General features: G+C 39.7%; 2 protein-coding genes across 3 annotated transcripts in view; one reads left to right on the top strand and one right to left on the bottom strand.

Annotated features, from left to right (window-relative positions):
- The first annotated feature begins 553 nt into the window (after positions 1–553).
- On the top strand, positions 554–5,431 carry zfp36l1b (zinc finger protein 36, C3H type-like 1b). Its single transcript, XM_082146730.1, has 2 exons — positions 554–762; positions 2,587–5,431. Exons 1-2 carry the CDS (start codon positions 712–714, stop codon positions 3,589–3,591), a joined length of 1,056 nt encoding a protein of 351 aa, XP_082002856.1. The 5' UTR covers positions 554–711; the 3' UTR covers positions 3,592–5,431.
- A 2,307-nt stretch (positions 5,432–7,738) lies between these two features.
- rad51b (RAD51 paralog B) overlaps positions 7,739–19,155 on the bottom strand; it is a 61,168-nt gene continuing 49,751 nt past the window's right edge. For both annotated transcript variants that reach the window (XM_082146724.1, XM_082146723.1), the window contains exons 10-11: positions 8,517–8,680; positions 7,739–8,258 (exon numbers count right to left, since the gene is read on the bottom strand). In XM_082146724.1, the coding sequence (XP_082002850.1) occupies positions 8,565–8,680 (116 nt within the window). In that variant the 3' untranslated portion in view covers positions 7,739–8,258; positions 8,517–8,564. The remainder of the gene's footprint in view (positions 8,259–8,516; positions 8,681–19,155) is intronic.

Here is a 19,155-nt window from a genome sequence, read left to right as displayed (position 1 = left end):
TACTTGGAGCCTTTAAATAAATTATAAATGAATACAAAATCATTGTATATTCAAATGTAGCCTAAGTGATTTTCAAAAAATATATGGAAACATTAAACATTTAAATGAATTGCTAGATTTTATATTAATATAGTGTACAATAGCCTACAGTTTATTTGCTTATACACTGAGACCCACTGTCCATTAGAATAGAAATAAAAAAAATAAAAAAAATAAAAAAACACACACAGTCACACACACACACACAAAAAACATTCAATAGCTATGATACTATGACTTCTAATGTCACCTCTTTCTTTAAATAGTCAAATTCATATTTGTGTTGTTTGATTTAAATATAACAGCTATATTTGGAATGCACTGAATGGGTTAAGTAAAACGCTCGGGAAGAACTCCAGGCTGTGATTGAATGTATGGTAATGAAGTTTCGTAGAAATGAAGTTTCGTAATCAGCTGAGTCTACATCACGTCAAAGCGCCAGAGAGACGTGCGGAACAGGGGCGTGGCCTGAAACAGCCCCGCCCACTCCGCCAGGAAGACTGCGCAAGTTTTTATAAAGGATATGCGCGCAAGTTTTGGCAGGACAGAGGGGGCTCTCTGCGGGGCAGAACTATATCAAAGACCCTTCAAACACAGGAATACTCCCACCGTGCCTTAACAAACCATCTGTTTGTCAACTTTTAAGTATTTTCAACAACTCCCGATTCCACAATGACTGCAACCGTCGTGTCTTCTTTCTTCGATTACGAAGTGACGAATAAGGTAATTAATATTTTTGGGGAAGTAGTTTTAAGCATTTTATCAGTTTACTTGAATGCAAAACACATCAATATCTCATATAAATGCAGCAGTAGTTTGAGATGCTGTTTTCTACACCGATGTCAAACTTTTCTGGCTTATGTGTGTGTGTCTGCGAGTGAGTGAGAGAGAGACAGAGAGAGAGAGAGAGAGAGAGAGAGAGAATCTTGCTTGTGAACTTTATCTAGTTTCGTGCATCTCATGATCTGCAGTCATCGATTGCTAATCGATTAAGGAAAGCTAATAGATTGGATTAGTTACATCCATCTGCGTTTATGCGTCATTAGTTAAACGTATGCTTCACATAAAGGTTTGCATTATATGCTCTCGATTCGATTATACACAACAGGGAAGGCCACAAATCTAGATTTGATTTGGAATAAAACGAGTTCTCTAACATGGGAAACATGGGTTAGACTTAGGCTAATGGATTTACTTTTATTGACCTTTTTTTAAACTGTAGCCGTTCTAACCTAAAATGAAGGCAATTTTATTGATTTATCGTATTACTTTAGTACTTTACTCTCCCTCAAGTTGTTCCAAAACCTGTACGAGTTTCTATCTTCTGCTGAACACAAAATAAGTTAAGAAATTTTGAAGAATACAATAAGAATATTGGTAACCAGACAGTTGATGCCATTGACTTTCATAGTATTTTACATTTTATTTTTTTTCCTACTATGGAAGTCAATGGCTACCGTCAACTGTCTGGTTACCAGTATTCTTCAAAATATTATCTTTTTAGTTCAACAGAAGACCCATGGTTTGGAACAACATAACGGTGAGTAAATGATGACAGAATTTTCTTTATTGGGTGAACTATCCCTCTAACACAAAAGGAGATGTTAGGCTAATGTCATTAGGTGGCGTTTCGCTTTAATCAAAATGGATAATTGTTTTAAACACCTATGTTTAAGCAAAAGTAGCTGGTGAGCAATATTGTGATTCTTCTGAAGCCATCATTTATTTTAAACATAGTGTCGCCATCACGTGACTTGCGATAGCCAGTAGTGTTTGGTATCAGTTAGGCTATATCCACCCTATAATGTCACATAATATTTTAATTGCAATTTTAATTTTTATTTTAATTACCTACTGCTAATTATGTTTGAGAGTTATTACTGATGGGAATATTATCAGTCAATTACGACTTTAATTTCTTACCATGTGCTGTAATTTTACCAAAAAATAAGCATTGCTCACCATTCAGAATAGAAGTTCATGGGGCAAGTAAATGACACAATTTTTGGCATAAAACTTGACACGTCACTTTTAAAAACCTGACACTCAGTGAACAAGATTAAAAAAAGATGTAACGAAATGGCCAAAATTGTCTCAGACACATGTGACCTACCTAGAATTCAAACATAGCCTGGGTGGTCATTTTTATCATACCCAATACATAAGACAGATTTTATTAAAAGGCATATTTTCTCTTACCTTATAGAAAGCCAGAAAAAGTTATGAGGTTTTGTAACTTAATGAGAGTGTTTCGTAGTTATTGGTTATGCAGTAAATCATCATGCTAATGCACACCATTTCAGATGATACACGAGTCTTGCACATTCAGTTTTATGACTTAATAAACCTTTCACTTTTAAAGAGATTGCTGTGTGGGTTAAAAGTGCTGGGTCATTAGTGTTATCTCTTAAAAACAGACCTTAGAGCTGACCTGAAGCCAGAAAATACCATCAGCGTGTAATAAACTCCCACTGGTGGTATTTGGGGCAAAGTGAGTCATAATCATGCCAAATTTTTGAGACATTGTTCTGTTTACTTCATTTTCAGAACAATAAGATGATGACCTACAACAGTCCCCTCTCCAGTCCCCATATACAGTCTGTCCCCTCCACCGGTGCCAATACCCCCTTTACCCCCACCGGGCCCCTGCTGGACAGGAAGGTGGTGGGTACCCCTTCAATGGGACTCTACCAGCGTCGCCACTCTGTGTCCGTTACCAGCTCCAAATCAATGCAGAACCAATATATTAACAGTCTCAAGATGGAAGGCTCAGTTTCCATGAATGGGAGCAGTAACAACAAGGAGAACCGCTTTCGTGACCGGTCCTTCTCTGAAACCGGGGAGCGTCTAAGGCCGAGCAACATCACGTGCATTAGTGCCAACGGAAACAGCCAGATCAACTCAAGCCGCTATAAAACCGAACTCTGCAGACCCTTCGAGGAGAACGGCACTTGTAAATATGGTGACAAGTGCCAGTTTGCCCACGGGATGCACGAGCTTCGTAGTCTAAATCGCCACCCCAAGTACAAGACCGAGCTCTGTCGCACATTCCACAGCATTGGTTACTGCCCGTACGGGCCGCGTTGCCACTTCATCCACAACGCAGAGGAGCGCCGCGGACCCCCTCCGCTCTCTGCCTTCAACAAGATGGAGCGCCCACGCCTTCATCACAGCTACAGTTTTGCCGGTTTCCCAAGCTCAGGTGGCTCCCAGGACAGCCCAACCTCTGTCACACCTCCGCCCATATTTTCCACCGAAGACATCAACGAGTGGCCCAGCAACCCCTTCACTTACTCGAGCCAAGAGCTCGCCAACCTGTTTGGGCCCAGTTTAGGTGGCACCACTGTTCCTGATCTGCCCGGTCCTCACTCACCTACCGCACCCTCCTTCTTCAGGCCCATGTCCGAGTCTCCACCAAGCCCTCCGGACTCCCTCTCCGACCAGGAGGGCTATCAGAGCAGCCTGGGCAGCCAGAGCGGATCTGAGTCACCCGTGCTGGACGCGACACGTCGCCTCCCCATCTTCAGCAGACTCTCTATCTCTGATGATTAAAACCTGCCCCTCAGAGATCTCAGGCCTTGAGAGGGACAAAGCAAAGATAGAGTAATTTTCCTCCTAGCAATCCCTTCCTGTCCTCGGTTTGTTTACAGCAGAGAAGTGGAATAAAGTACAGTGTTCTCGTAACCACTGAGTCAAATCAGATACCATATTACCCTGTAGCGTCAACTTTGAGCATATACCCACGTCTTAACATGTCTGATGTAATGCAAAAAAACCCCAGAACTGTTCGCCTCTAGGCCCGCTCAAATGTTGAGTGTCTCGGAATCCTCAGTGGAACATATTAAACAAATCCCTATTTAGTTCATTTTGTTCAAACTAAAGAGCATAGTTTTTCCTAAATTGTTCAAGGATGTTCTTGTTCAAAGAATCTACTGAATATTATTGCAACGATGTGCTTTACAGACCTGAAAGTGCCACTTTTCTTGCAGAAAACTCTCGCCGGTAGATCGCCTGGACTTTAAGTGCCTATCAAACAATTACTTTCCTACTTTTCCAATCACGTCGATTTTTTGGAGATCTGGGGTAGAAAACCCATCTTAGATTTGTATGAATCATTCTGAGAGATATTTGTACGTCTAGTGGTGCTAAATGGTAATTATCCCTTGAACATGTGATCCCTTACGCTAAAATAGTGTCTGCTGGTTGTTGGATTATGTAAGAGAGAACATGTGTGAGAGAGGACATCCTTCCTTTATTCCTTCTGTTCATATTACCACTAAAGATGTGACTTCAGTGGCCACTAATTGTTTCGTTGTAAACAGATCGTTGAAATGTTATATCATTAATTCAATATTGTATTTCCCCTATTATTGTTATAATATAGTTGTTATTACATCATTACAATTATTGTTGGTATTTTCTGTTTGGAAATGAGAACTTTCAGACTGAAAGTTTTGCTTGTCAGTGCTTATTTAACTTATCAAAATGTATTTATTGCTGATTGTAAGCATTTTTTTTTATTTTGTTTGTATTTATCTGGATAATGAAACAATAGAATATATTTTCCTTTATGTTAAATTATGATCTTCCGTATTAATCGTAAGATTGTGAAGACCTTTTTCGTTAAGTTTCAACAGTTAATATATTATACTGCAATGACATTTTGTAACTACATTTTGATTTATTTTTAAAGTGAAGCTTAATTTAAAATGAGAATGCAAGAGGATTGTTTTGCATTTATTTATTATTTTTCTCCCTAATGTTGGACTGCAGTTTCAAGATGTTTATGCCTCTATAATCCTTTATTATTTGGCTCCGACCGTCTAGAATGTAAACCGAGTTTTCTTGACAATAACAGTCCTGTGCCTGTGATTTTATAAATCTGATGTTTAGACTGGGATCCTCTCACTAAGACTTCTTTTGGTATGAACAAATCACAGACAATAAATGCATTATAGTACCAATCTCATGACCCCCGCGGTGGTCCAAACCTCTGATCTGACATGTCTAAAATGGACGGTTAATAAGGGAATTGTGAAATATGCATTTGTGTATTTATTTTGCCCATTTTGAAACCATGTTACGTACACCAGCAAGCATGTGTTGTTTTGATTTGTTATGACTCAAAATTCTTATTTATTTACAGATTTTGGACCACTTCTACTTGCTAAGTGCCTAACAGTACATTCCAAGAGTCTTGTACCTTTTAGGGTTGTAATCCAGAGTTCATTATATAGATTTTAGTGGAAATTCGAGGTTAACAGGATTGACATTGAGAGAGCTACATTTGAATGTGTCCTATGTTAGCAGCTATTGCTGTTCACATCAATATGTTTTCTTTTGTAACGACAGATTGCAGTTTAAACCAATAAAATACCTATTTATAAGCAAACCGACATTGTGTTTTATTTCCACACGAATGACAAGCTCGATAAATGTGACAAAAGAACCAAGAATGACTCTCGGAACTGTTTTTGTAAGTTTGGCAAAGCAAGGGTGATACACTCTAACGCAGCTGTGCTTATTATTTCACGCCATATTTTTGACATTCTCACTGAAAAAAATTCGTATTCCTAAAAGCCACAAACTTGCATTCCACACTGATCCCAATACAGACGGGGGGCTGGGGGGGATGTTAATGAACCAGCTAAAATGCTCGAACTGCTTTCCTGGAAAAGTGCTCATACACAGGAAATTCAAATTCTGTCCCAGCCCAATAGTAAGGATGTGAAAGGCCCTAAACTATGTCTTTCCCTGGCACTGATGTCAATGGCTTTTGGAATCTCTGGGCTGCTTTCAAAAGTACTGGCAAAGACTGGACTACCAGATAGAAGGAACAGGCCTCTTGAGAACAGACAGTTTGTTACTGTAGCAACAGTCAGGAGGGGTCTACGTGTTTGCTCCCTACGTCACTGAACAAGCATCCATGCTCTGCGAGCACTGTCAGTCCTTGCTGGGTTTAAAATGTAAGTAATTTCCCTTAGAGAGAGAATACCAAGCTAAGTTCCAGAGGAAAGCTGTGATCATGAATACAATCATAGCAGATAGGAGCCAGATGGCCATCTGAGTAGTACAAAGTTTAGCATTTTCACTGCTTTAGCTTTTGGTCTTGGAAAATCCTGTTGTCATTTACTAACCAAATTTTATTTTATTTTTTTCATTTATAAAAAGTAGATATTTCAGTACAATAGCTGCCTTTATGTTTTAACTCTTTCCCTGCCAGCGTTTTTTTTTTTTTTTTTTTTTTTTTTTTGCCAGCCGACACCAGCATTTTTTTTAATATTCACAAAAGTTTTATGGCCCCCAGAATATTTTGTTGTGTGAATATCTGAACATTGCAATATATCAAAAGAAAGAACAGACCCTCTGCTTTTAAACAAAAATAAACCTGCTTTATTCTCCCTTCATGCATTCTTTTTTTATCAGCACTTGAATGTGGGTAAGTTTCTTAAAAAAAGCAACATTTTAAGAAAAAAGATTTTTTTTTTAAATCACGTTTTTTGTCAAAGCATACATCTGGATCAGATTCAGAACGATGATCAAAACATTAATGGACTAGATGGACCCCATCTTTTAGAGACTTTATTTCTGAGTTTTTAGGTGAAGCAACCCATTAAAAAACTAATTATGCAGCAAAGCATAACAGCAATCCCGTATTTAGGGTTGTCCTGTTGATAAAAGTGTTGTTATTGTTAAAAAAGGTATTCTGTTAAGAATGCACACGGCAGTCTATGTCTAGGCACACCAGGGCTGTGGGTCACTGGGCCTTTAAGAACAGGCGAGAGGAATAAGGCCAAAGTCGCAGTTGAGCAATACTCGCACCATAGACTTTGTAATTCCTCTATCAGCTCTTTTTGTTCCTCTGAGTGTTTCAGAGGGCAATGAGTAAACAAAGAAGAGTTCACAATGTCAGAAAATTGAAACGATTTATTCAAATGTGTGTATAAAAGGGGCATTTTGGGGAGTTTTGAGCTAGGGGAATGTGTGGTTGTTGGTTTAACCTCAAGACTAAATGAGCCAAGAACAAACAAAAAGGTTCTGAAACAGAACTGACTTCAGGTCATGAGTATCCAGTTTTATCAAGCAAACACTGCAAAAAAAAAAAAAAAAAAGAATCAAGGCTAATTTGAATATACTGATATTCGACATAAATCATTCAACAGTGTTATCTCTCAGAACAATAAAGCCCCAAGCAATGTGTGTGCATGCTGTGGTTGGTTTGTATTGTGGCACTCATAGAAAGCCTGATGTGAGGGATGAGTACAGATCACTGTGGATTTTAGACTCACGTCAGAATCTTATGACTCTCTGCTCTGATTTTTAAATTCACCATGAATGTATCATTCTCCAGAGCCTTCTGGTTTGCAGTGGAAAAAGGAGTTTCTTTGGAAGGAAGGAGAGTTTTCCTCCCCTTGGTACAGGCACAGGCACAGGCAGCGATATCGCCACAGGTCAACCATTAAATGATCTGTCAAAACATGTGAACTCTCAGCCTATCAGCCTGCTTATGGGGGGAAGGGAGGAGAGATATACAGAAAGAGGATGAAAGAGAAAGACAGACAGAAAGAACACCTACTCAGCATTGCGGAATGGGTAGTCAAAACTGACTTTATCTGCTGGCGGAGAGAGCTAAAGATTGTCGTTTGCACTGTCAGCACAATCTGCTAATGAAGCTGAAATAATTAGAGATTAGAAGACGTTGAATTTGAAAATCAATTAGATTTATTAATGTTAGAAGTATAAAAGGTGTACTTTCTGCACTTAACTCACTAGAAAGGAATAGACCATAGAGAATGTGTCAATGCTTATATGTGCAGATACAACCAAAAGCAAAACAAGCTGAAAAAGGAGGAACCACCCAAAATAACACCATTGTTCATCTAATCAGACAAACTTCCCTTTAAGGCAGAGGAACCATGGGAACAGGAGTCATGGGAACAGAAGCCATGGCAACGGCCAGTCAGGGTCAAGAAGCGTTTGGCCAAGACTGCTGTCTTATCACACGACTAGCGAGAGGAAAATTAAGCCTGTCAATCAATAGCTGACTGATGTTGCAGTTTTCTAACTAGATGAAAACTAAGGTAATGTTCTACGAAGGGGAGTCTTGGCCATCGACTTGTGGAGTTTGCTCTGTCCGCTTTGTGTCTGTCGTTCTTTGTTGCCATAAAGAAGCTGCTGCTCCACCACATGTTCCTGCAATGTTTAACCATGACTTGTACCTGAAAGAAATCATAAAGCAATCATATTATTTAATTGTTAGGAATATCTATGGTGCATGATAAATATTAAATGATGTGTGCCTCTACAATTTCAATAGCCTCATGCAAACTGAAGTGTCAGTATAGTCATCAAATGATCATCGAAATAACCTTGATGTCTCAAATGCATCATCACACTTCGTTATCTTCAGATAATGGACGGCATTGAGTGTTTAACTGACATAGAAAACATTAGTCACTTCACATTTGTTTACTGGCCTTAAAAATAGGACAATAACAGCCACTAAGTTCTGCAGCCAAGGGTTCTCAGCAAGAAGAAGGCGTGGCCTGGGAGAGGTTGTAGATGAACCCCGTCCTCACTCTGATTGGCTGAAGCCCTGGATCTGTTCCATGGATTAAATAACTTTCTGGGTTTTCATTCCCTGGAAAACATAAAAGCATAAAATTAAAACAGGAATTTATATCGTCGAGGACCCCTGACCACCATGACTTTGTCTACTAAAGTTCAATAAGTGACTATAATATCAGATATTTGGAGGTAAGTTTAATTCAGGTCAATTTTGTTGTAAGGATGAAATCAACATGAATACAAATAATTAATTTCTAAAAACATTTTTAAAAGATTTCCCCATTTCATTATCTTGGGCATTCTTTTTTTTGCACTGACCCATGAGCAACCCTTTAGTCTTGTCCACTGTCTCCCTAGTTTACCTGATTAGATGCAAGCGGCTCATGTTTCCGGTAACTGCTTCAAAAAATGACTCCACAAAATACTAGACAAGAAAAATAGGGGTTGGTTTTGCTTTGGCACAGGCTGACATCATGGTATTATACACCGATATACAGTATACAAACAGGTATCAATTTGAGTGAAAGTTTGTGGGAGGAAATACAGGCTCCACTGATCCTTTAGGTTGAAACTCCATAGCAATCTACGATCCTTCAAGTCTTGGTAAGGAACAGAATCAGTTAAATGACCAATATGTATTCCTATAAAACCCAAGAAAACATACTCCTAGTGACCAGCTGAGGGAAATTAGTGCCACATTTTATGTGGCCAGGTTTGAGGGGGAAGACAGTGTAGAACATGGCTAAATACACATCCAGCTATGTTTTGCCACTGTCATTCCTGTGGCTGTGAAGCTTATTATGAAACCTCTTTATTCCCAAGCTCTGGCTTTTCATGAGAACAACACATCCCATGAGCCTGGGTGCTAGTCTTGTTTCATTTTCTGTTAAAACCTCATGATGGGGCCCTAAAATAGAAGGCAAAGACATGAACATCAAACTTCAACACTCAGTGAAGCGGTTCCTATCGGCAGAGATAAAAATCTGTATCGGGTGGAAGATCACTGTGGGCACTCATATTGGTAGGCTCCGCATTGCTTATCTTTTTAAATGGCAAACTCTTAATTGAAAACGAATGATGTCCATCGCTTTGACACTGCACATCACCATCAGTGTAAACGCACTTAAGACTTGTGTACTAAAGCTAGCACAACCTCTGTAGAGTGATATTAGCATCCCACACACTGGCAACTTCCATGCTTGGAGTAATAACAGGCATGAGTGATTTTTCCAATTCCCCATAGAAGTAACAATCAGCAAAACACATGACACATCAAAACAAGAGGGTTTGTTCTGGATGAGTCCTTCAAAACTATGACTAGTGATGATTTCACATGACTGGTATTCCAAAGCTATAAGCATGAACATACTGCTTACAAACATAATTATTCGCTTCATCTGGTTTGGTTTCCATTGCGTCATCCTACGCCGCCGAAACATCTATTCAATCTGGAGATAAGCAAACCCATAAACATACTTGAACAGAGTGCAGACGGATGTTGACTGGATCTCCTAACAAGCCTCTATATGAGACGTAACACATTAGCTTCGAGAGGCAGCGCCCTGCTAATACCATGAAGCAGAGTGGTCGGGAAATGCTCTCCAGCAAGTAGGCCACTCATACTCATGTGCTCTGCATTTTCCATTCGACTGCCTCTGTACAGTACGGCCTCTGTAATCACACCAGCAGCTTGAGACAAACCGTAAATGTTTACATATGCCTTTAAGGGGGCTGCTCCAAATTCCCTTAATATCCAGCCTTTCTCTCACCCTTTGTCACACTCAAACAAGCGCACACTGTGCTGTTAACAAGAATAGATGAGAGCTATTACGCTTTTTTTTTTTATTACTCCATAAAGCAGAACACATGGGGCAAGTCTTAGCAAGATTGGCGAGACAGGAAATAGCGGAAAGAAACCTGTAGCTTCAGGAGGCGCGAACATGGCCTATCACTCACCATTTTTCACTGTGCCCTTTTGGAAATGGAATGCAAGAGCTTTGAGAACTTAGAACAAGCACAAGTGAACATGTAGTAGTACATATGTAAAATAAATGATCCGGTTCGCAATGCCCAACTCACTGATCCAGGACCAGCACAGAGTGAACAAGAGAAGACTCTCAAGAGGAGTGCTCTCGCATTGACCCCCGCAACTCTGCCACTTTGATTTATGGAGCTCAGATGGAGTCTGGAGGACTGCGAGGAGGAGATAAAAGGTTTCTGGAAATGAACACCTTAATGAAATCTGCTGCAGTATAACATAACACAGAAAGGGCCCCTTCACCTGGAGCACTGCAGTCCAGAAAACTTCTCCTTAGGGGGACACATCAGTAAGACCGTCTGGGCACAGAGAGAACTCTAGTGGATCAGCCCCACCAGAATGTGTTTTTGCACTTGAGTAGCATGTTGTAAGTCTTAGGAAACAGAAATCATTAGTAAGCCCCCTTTTCTCATAGGCCTGAGCTATTCTGGGTGCAGTCGAAACAAAACCCCCACAATAATCAAACCGAATTGCTAAATTACAGAGATGAGCAGCTTGAAAACGTCTCACAATCATGGGAGCTTTTACCCCGCAGAACCACAGCAGCTAAAGCCATCCAGATCCAACACTGATTGCTAATAATGAGTCAGTGTGGTACTGGCCAAGACACATGGTACAGCTCTGTAAAATCCCTCTACTCCTCACCCTGCTGGAAACATTGAGTCAGCCAAGGCCTTTTGTTTCAAGTTTATCTGTGTGAAGATAATGTGAGGCTTCAGCTTAGACACGCTGGGTAAATAAAATGGCACCTTCATGTTACCCAGGCTTCAAATAAGTTGCTTAGTTTGTCTAGAAAAATAGGCCGTAGGTTTAGGATCCTCTGCCATGCTTTCCTGACAGGATGAAGAGTTTCGTTGTTCCCTTGTTGTTCCTGCAGATCCCATTGAACTCGCAAATCCTCCATGTGGCCTGGCAAAGGGGCAGCTTAATAAGGGCCTCGTTTTGTCCTTTGTGAGCCAAGGCTGGGGACATCAGCAAAAATGTTCTGATTCAGAAATGCTCCATTTCCTCTGTGAGATTTGAGGACACTGTGGCTTTTTAAGAGAGCCAAAATGAAGGACAGGAAGGGGGAATTGCAGTTGTGTAATTGCCCTTACATAATCTCAATATAAATGTAATGAATTGGATGATAACCACCCTTGACAGTAAACACCATTGTTTGCAGGCTTGTTTTTTTATGGGAGGTAGGGTCAGGATAGTTAATGTAGCTCAACTTAACCTCCTTCTTTTTAGGTATGAATTCAACTGACAGTCATTTGTCTAGGTCTGACTCAGAGCCTGAGAGTGTAATGCAAAGCCCATTTTACTTTCAGGAGTTTGGGTTTTGGTACCCATGCACTGTATGCAATGTCCTCTGCTGAAAGCGAAACAGTTCTGGGAGTGCGGACATTTGCAGCTGTGACAGGGTGAGTCATTCTGTTTAGCACTTAAATAGAAAGGGGGTTTCTGTTCAACAATGACACTCACATAAGTACAGACAGAAATCTACACATGTGTTTATGTGCACGCACACACATACACTACGTCTCAATGGGCGCTGGTAAATCAGCACCTGTGAACAGAATGAATCTTAAGAGAAACATGGCTTATGCAGAGGCTTTCGTTTGTTGCTTCCATATTCACATGGATGCACGTGTGGCTGGAATACAGAGCAGCAGCTGCAGTCCGAGATGTGAGCAGATGACGGTCCCTAGAAGAAAACCCGCCAGTTCTTGCTCGTCTTTTATCCAATTGATCTGGCAGGAGGGAAAGAATTCACCAAAAATTGCCCAACACCTGGGTAAATCAGTAACCGAGAATGAACTGCCTCTCAGCAGGAGTTCTCTCAATGTCTCTCTAATATGAACTTGAGGAAGTGTCTTACAACAAAACTAAAGCATGAAGTCCAATGCATCAAGCAAGTTATGTTGTTGTGACAATTTTGGTCAGGTCCCAATTGAGATTTTGCAAACTGGTCAGTACTAAGTCGATCATCAATGACAAAGCAGAACTAAATTTTGCATTAATGCATCTTTTGAAAGTAACATAGTCATTGATATTTTTAATTATCCCATATGAGAATCACAAATATAGTTTAAGTGTTTGATGGGGCAATGTAAAAAAATAAAATAAAATGTCTTGTGCTGCTGCTTTCAGCAACTTATTTTCTTTATAAATCATCAAGCTTTTCTTCTAGAGAAAACAAGCAATAACACAACATGAACAAAATGAAACAGCAGTCCAGAAATATGACCTTCCAAACTAAATAAAAGTAGGGGAAGGTATGGGAAAAAACCCAGAATCCATGAAAGAGAGAAAGTAAAAGTGGAAAACAGGAACATTGACTAAGTGGCTGAGAGAGAGAAAAAGTAAAACTGGGATAGAGAAAAGCAAATGAGAGTTAGAAGGAGTCAAATAAATAAAAAGTCGAGAGAGAGAGAGAGAGAGAGAGAGAGAGAGAGAGAGAGAGAGAGAGAGAGAGAGAGAGAGAGAGAGAGAGAGAAGGGGAGAGGGGGGAGAGAACAAAGCCATCTTTGTGTGAGGCGCTGAGAGAGTGGAGCAGAGCCAGGGCTTAGGGGGTGTTTCACAAGAGTACACTGACTGCATTCCTGCAATGTGATTATGGCCACATTTAATTTATTCTCCTACAGGAAACACACTTAACCCTTCACTGTCCAGCGGCTCTCATCAACTGGTCTTGAACCTGAAATCTTTTCCTTTATAATTATCCAGTAAGTAAATATTATGCAAGTAAAACAGTTGTGTTATGACCTAACACAGCTTGCCAAAAGACCCAACTACAGACTCTGTAGTCCATGGTGATTGCTTTACCATCATTCATTGACTTTGCTTTGTGTTTTGCGGCGTCAAGCAGCCCTAAATCCAGGCTAATTCAGCCTGAAGCGATTACACTGGGGATTCCCAGCACTTGATATTCTTTACGTACACAAAGGCACATCTGAGGTGAAACTTCACATGCTTTATCTGAAACTAGAAGTATTTGTTGAGGAAATTTGGTAGAACAAATTAAAACATATCTAGCCTCGCAACTCTAGAGAGGATAACTGGTAAGATGGATGGATGGATGGATGGACTCAAAGCATGCCAATGCAAGTAACTTGAAAGAAGCACAGTGTAAGGACCTTATCAAATGTAGAGCAATACACTTACACAAATGATCGCAAATGTTTCTTACCAAACACTGTAACAACAAAACTTGCATAAACTAAAAATGCCTTTTCATTACTCTTCATACAGTCTTCTACACTCCTCTCTACCCATTTGCTGGGGATAAAAAAAAAAAAAAAAAAAAAAAAGCAGTTTTCAGAGAGAGGTAGCAAATATATAGCAAAACCAATGCTGGCCTAAATAAAATCCCCTCTCCAAAGGATCAAAGTTGAACTTAGCAATTTAATTCCAAAAGGATATTGCCGTTCCCAAAGGCTTCCCCTTGCCTCCAGCCATTTAGGCCTGTTACCCCTTTCATTAAAGGCAGAGTCTTAAGCTGTAGAGTAGCAACAGGGGCAGCATTATTCCAGACCTGCTTATTCCTGCCCATTACAGAAAGAAAGTTCTATCAGTCCAACCACAATCCTATGAGGTTGGACCAAAGAATCTTATCCAACACTACTGTCATTTAAAGGAATTACATAAAAGTTTTGTAACATAATCTAATAGTGCATAGGTAGGGCTAAGACAATTATAAAGTCGCATTGTTTTAGCTGTGCCAGCACATCTGAAGTTCAGCTTCTTAGAAAACTTAAATGTATCATTTTCAGAGAGGCAAAGTCTCAGTTCAGATGCTAGTTATCAGCTAGTATTAAATATTTTTTGATTCATTAATATCGTACAATATTGGAGATACACAACAACTGTTTTCAACATTGTTAATAGTAATAAATGTTTCTCGAGCAGCAAATCAACATATAATGATTTCTGATTATGTGTCACTAAAGACTGGAGTAATGGCTGCTAAAAATTCAGCTTTGCCATCACAGGAATAAATGCAGCCTTGGTGAGCATTTTTATTTATTTTTTTACATACAGATTACCCTTAATAAGGCATTAATAGTGTTTTTCAATGGTTTTCTTTATTTAGACAACAGAATAAATAATAATAATAATAATAATAATTTTATTACAATTTAAAATAATTAATTAAATTCAAAGATGTAAGTGAGCTACATCACATCAGCTGAGCCTGAGCTTGCTCTGAGCATTAGGTCAAGGGAAAGGGAAACAATTATACAATGAAAAGTACTGATTAGATGTTTCAATTCAGCTACTTGCTAAGAGTTCAGCAAGAGTGCAACATTCAAATGCAGCATCATGCCATGACCAAATCTGGTACAGTGTCAGTGATAATACAATTCATTTTGAATGCATTAAGGGCGAGAGGTGTACGTAAAGCCTTTAAGTGAACAATACTGTATATTAGGAGGTAATTAGAAACTTGAAGAAACAAATCATTGGGCAAAATTACTGATCTGAAAGAGGACGTGTGTTAAAAGCCAGAGAGAGAGAGAGATAGATAGAGAGAGAGAGAGAGAGAGAGAGAGAGGGGGGGGGGGGGTATACAGCTAGAAGGGAGAAATAGACAGCTAATCCCTACAAGCAGCTGTTGTGTTCTGACCTACACCAGAAGCTGCCGTCTGTGACCTCACTAACACTGGCGTAAAGGTTAATTATTAAAGTGCATATACACCTACACTCATCTCTTAGGTACAGAGAGGTGTGTGACTAACCCCATGACTAGCCCAGGTTATCTCAGACTTGAACTGCAAACCTACCTTGAATCACACATTTGAGGTCAATGAGTTTTACTTTCTGCATAGAATTCATGTACAAATACTAGTATTCAAATACTAAACCTCAAGGACGTAATGTTTAAGATTTAGTTTTTAAGAAAGATGCGTGAACTGTGCAAAGTATTGTTGAGGTCTTAGGTAAGGACTAGCCTCTGACTAGGGCTGTGCGATTTGGGGAAAATATCTAATTGGGATTTTTCTGAAAGATATTTTTTCTGAAAGTCTTAGGCCACATCCACACGAAGCCAGAGCTTTCCCTATCCGATATTTTTTTTCCCCGTTCAAAAAAAACTTCCGTAAACACGGCGTCGTCTCAAGAAATATCTGCGTACACACGAAACCACTGAAACCGACTCAAAACGATGTAGTATACATGCCAGACCAGTATGTGGCACTGTAATTCTGCCACAGACATACACTAAAAACGGAGAAGAAGACTTGGAGCTCGCGCATAAACCTTGCGCGCTGTATACAACAATAATATTAGGCACAGTAGCTTCTTTTTTTCTTTTTTAATCAAGAACTTTGTTGAACAATATGAAAAACCATAAATGTAGTTGCTGTGACTTAACGGTGTCTGACTAGTTGACGCTTGGTGTGATGATGACATCATCGTTTCACAAAATATACGGATTGGCCGTACACACGAAAACGCAAGGGCGGCGTTTTCAGATTTATCCACCTTGGGACCCGGTTTCAAAAAATAGCGGTTTCAGTGTCCGAAAACGCCGGATCCGTGTGGACGAAACGCCAATACGATAAAACATTTATACGTATACAGCGAAACGCGTCTCCGTGTGGACAGGCCCTTAGTCCTGTGTCAAAGGAACTTTTTAGTTATCATATTTCATCAACCATGTATGTCCTGTATTTGTTCTTGTCAAGCTGCATAATGGTATATTTTGTTCAAAATTATAATCATAATAATTATTGTCATTTGAGAAATGTATTTCATCAGAATTATTGCACTTTCACCTATTAGCACAAATCAGGAGAATGTCAACCTATACACATGGTTTATTTGACCTCATCTAGTTTCCTGATTGATAGGCTATTTATCATATAGGCCTACTGGTAAAACAAGAAACTTCTCTCAAATTAAATCAGTGAAATTCCTAGTAATCCAATAAATCCAAATTACTTTAATGTTTTTCAATTAAAACAGCAACAGCAAAAAAAATATATAAAAAAGACTTCTTATCATACAGAGCTGCATAAGTGCAATTATTCAGCAATCACAATCAATAGGCTATAGTCAAGATCCATGTTTGGATTTACTGCAGTTCATTACTGAGAAGGTTTGATCGCAGATTTAGTCGAAGCAAACAACGGAAGCAGCTTGTGACAGAACACAGACTGACTGAATGACACTTTCATTTAAGCAGAAAATCTCATATCTCAAAAAGAGATCGCAAAACTACAGGTTACTTGTTGGTCCGTGTTTTTTTTTTAGATCATCCGTGCTTCTTCAGCAGTGTAGACAGAGTGCGTGCGCATGGTTGCAAAGATTGCAAGATTGCAAAGATTAAGTAAAACGATTGGGGGATTTAAATTGTTGAAATCTGGTAACTGCAAGCATGAATGCTCATAGCGGCTTGTCGTCTCATTTTTCCCCCTGACAAAAACAAAGAGTGATTTTGGTCAAGTTTTTTTTTTTTATATATATTTTTTTACTACATTTGCTCTTTTTTGGTCAACGATATTGCATTTTTATTTAGTCACAGTTGTTGTTTAATGACGCTGGTGTTGTCTCGTCTTCGTCTCGTCTTGTTATGGAAAAAAAAGGTTGTCGACGAACATTTTCATCACGTAAAGGCCTATACGAAATTAACACTACTTTCTATCCAGTAGATGGTAAGCTTCTTTGGGGTAGAATGGAGGTGCGCTCACTCAGTTGGTTAGTAAGACTGCCACACAAAGAGGGCAGTCATGCTTTTTCTCTGGGACATTTTTTTCATATCCCATCCAAAACACAGCCTTTTGCGATTAGCTAATTGCAACGTTTCAAATCACGATTGCGATTCGATTTTGATTAACCGTTCAGCCCTATCCGAGACTTGAGCATCCTGTGTGTAAAAGACCAGCTTTGCATGTTCTTGAATACCTGATGATTAATGTAAAATTAGTAAGGTGTTGACCAGGAGGGCTAAGCACAAGGCACAACCCTGAGTGACAGTAGCCTAAGCAGCGCCCCAGGAATGGCAAGGTAGTTTCACTCCAAGAAATTAAGGGATAAAGGGGCATTACACCTGCAAATTGGGGGGCAAAGCAACATTGGGCATTTCAGGTGTTTTTAAAAAAAATGTATGTGTGGTCTAGCTAAGGAAAAGGAGTTGAGATGCATGCAAGATGCCCCAAATCTGCAGGCCTGTTGCTACATTGTTTTGCTACTCTTCTCAACTTAGGGGCATCAACAACTGTCTCTGCTGCTTGTCACCAAAAATTGGCTACTCTCATTGAAAATTAACAATGTCTGTCAGTGTTGTAGTTGAGACAGGCTCATTGGAATCGGAGTTAAGACTGAAACCAAAAAAGAGTTAAGTTCGAGTTAAAACCGAAACAAGAAGAGGGTCGAGAGCACGTCTAGATTGAGTCCACATGCTCCCAGCTCCAATTCATTTGACCAAGACCATTAAAAAATATGATCTTTGTCTCGGACTTGAGATTGAGTCCAGTCTTGAATACTGCTTTGCAGCGATTTTCAGTGAATGGTTCAGTTTAAGGAGCTCTTGGGTGACACTCCTGCTGTATATTCTTGCAATCTTCTCCATCTTTGGCACTTTACTCATTGTGTATGCACATGAGCAGACATGCAGTATACAAGGGGTGTTAAATCCTGCCCCTGGAAGGCTGACTAACCTGCCCCAACACCGGAAGTTTCTAGTAATCTGGAAAACTTTGATAATCTGATTCAGGTATGTTTAATTAGGATTGGAGCTGAAGTCTGCAAAATAGTGCCCCCCAGAAGCAGGATTGGACACCCCAGCATTAGACTTAACTGCATGCTCATGAAAGGGGCAGGTCATTTTTAAAAATGTAGTGAAGGAAAGATGACACTAAGGAAATCTGTTACTAGTTGAGGGAGCTGATAAAGGGGCCAGTTCCAGTAGATGTCTCTTGGCTGTACATTTACAAAAGAACAGAAAAATGATTGCCTTCAAAATGAGAATAGGTGTTGATGGTCCATGAAACAGTCCATGTAGCCATTCCTACATTTTCTGGTGGTGCCACCCAATATCAATAAGCCATGTAAAGACAATCCATGTGGATTTAAAAGGGGTACCAGTGTCAACCGAATATATCTCTGTGGTGGTGGATTGTCACATGATACCCTGTAGTGGTGCCACAAAGAAAAGCTGCATTCATATCCTTCTCATGGATTGACCGGGTCATATCACTGGCCAAGCAAATACAGGAAACCTAGTCTCAGCCTCAGATGTCATGCCCACGGAGCGCTGGATGAATGTCTGATGCATATGGCAAACTTAATTGGAACTTCTTTAATGATCCACTTAGAAACAAAGATGCAGTGACGCCAAACCCATTCGTGGAAGAAACAAGCCTTTGTGTGTATAATTGTGACAATGAGTGCTTATCTGGATTTTCAAAAGTATGTAAAGTATGTTAAGTTCGTGGCATAGACTCTTTAAAATACATCCAAGAGTTTTACACACCAGTCTGTTATTGTAGGGACATCGCCGTTACATTTTCACGCCCCAAGCA

This window comes from Leuciscus leuciscus, assembly GCF_965113295.1.
Source record: "Leuciscus leuciscus genome assembly, chromosome: 19".
Classification (NCBI taxonomy): Eukaryota; Metazoa; Chordata; class Actinopteri; order Cypriniformes; family Leuciscidae; genus Leuciscus; species Leuciscus leuciscus.
This window is presented reverse-complemented; position numbering and strand designations above follow the sequence as displayed.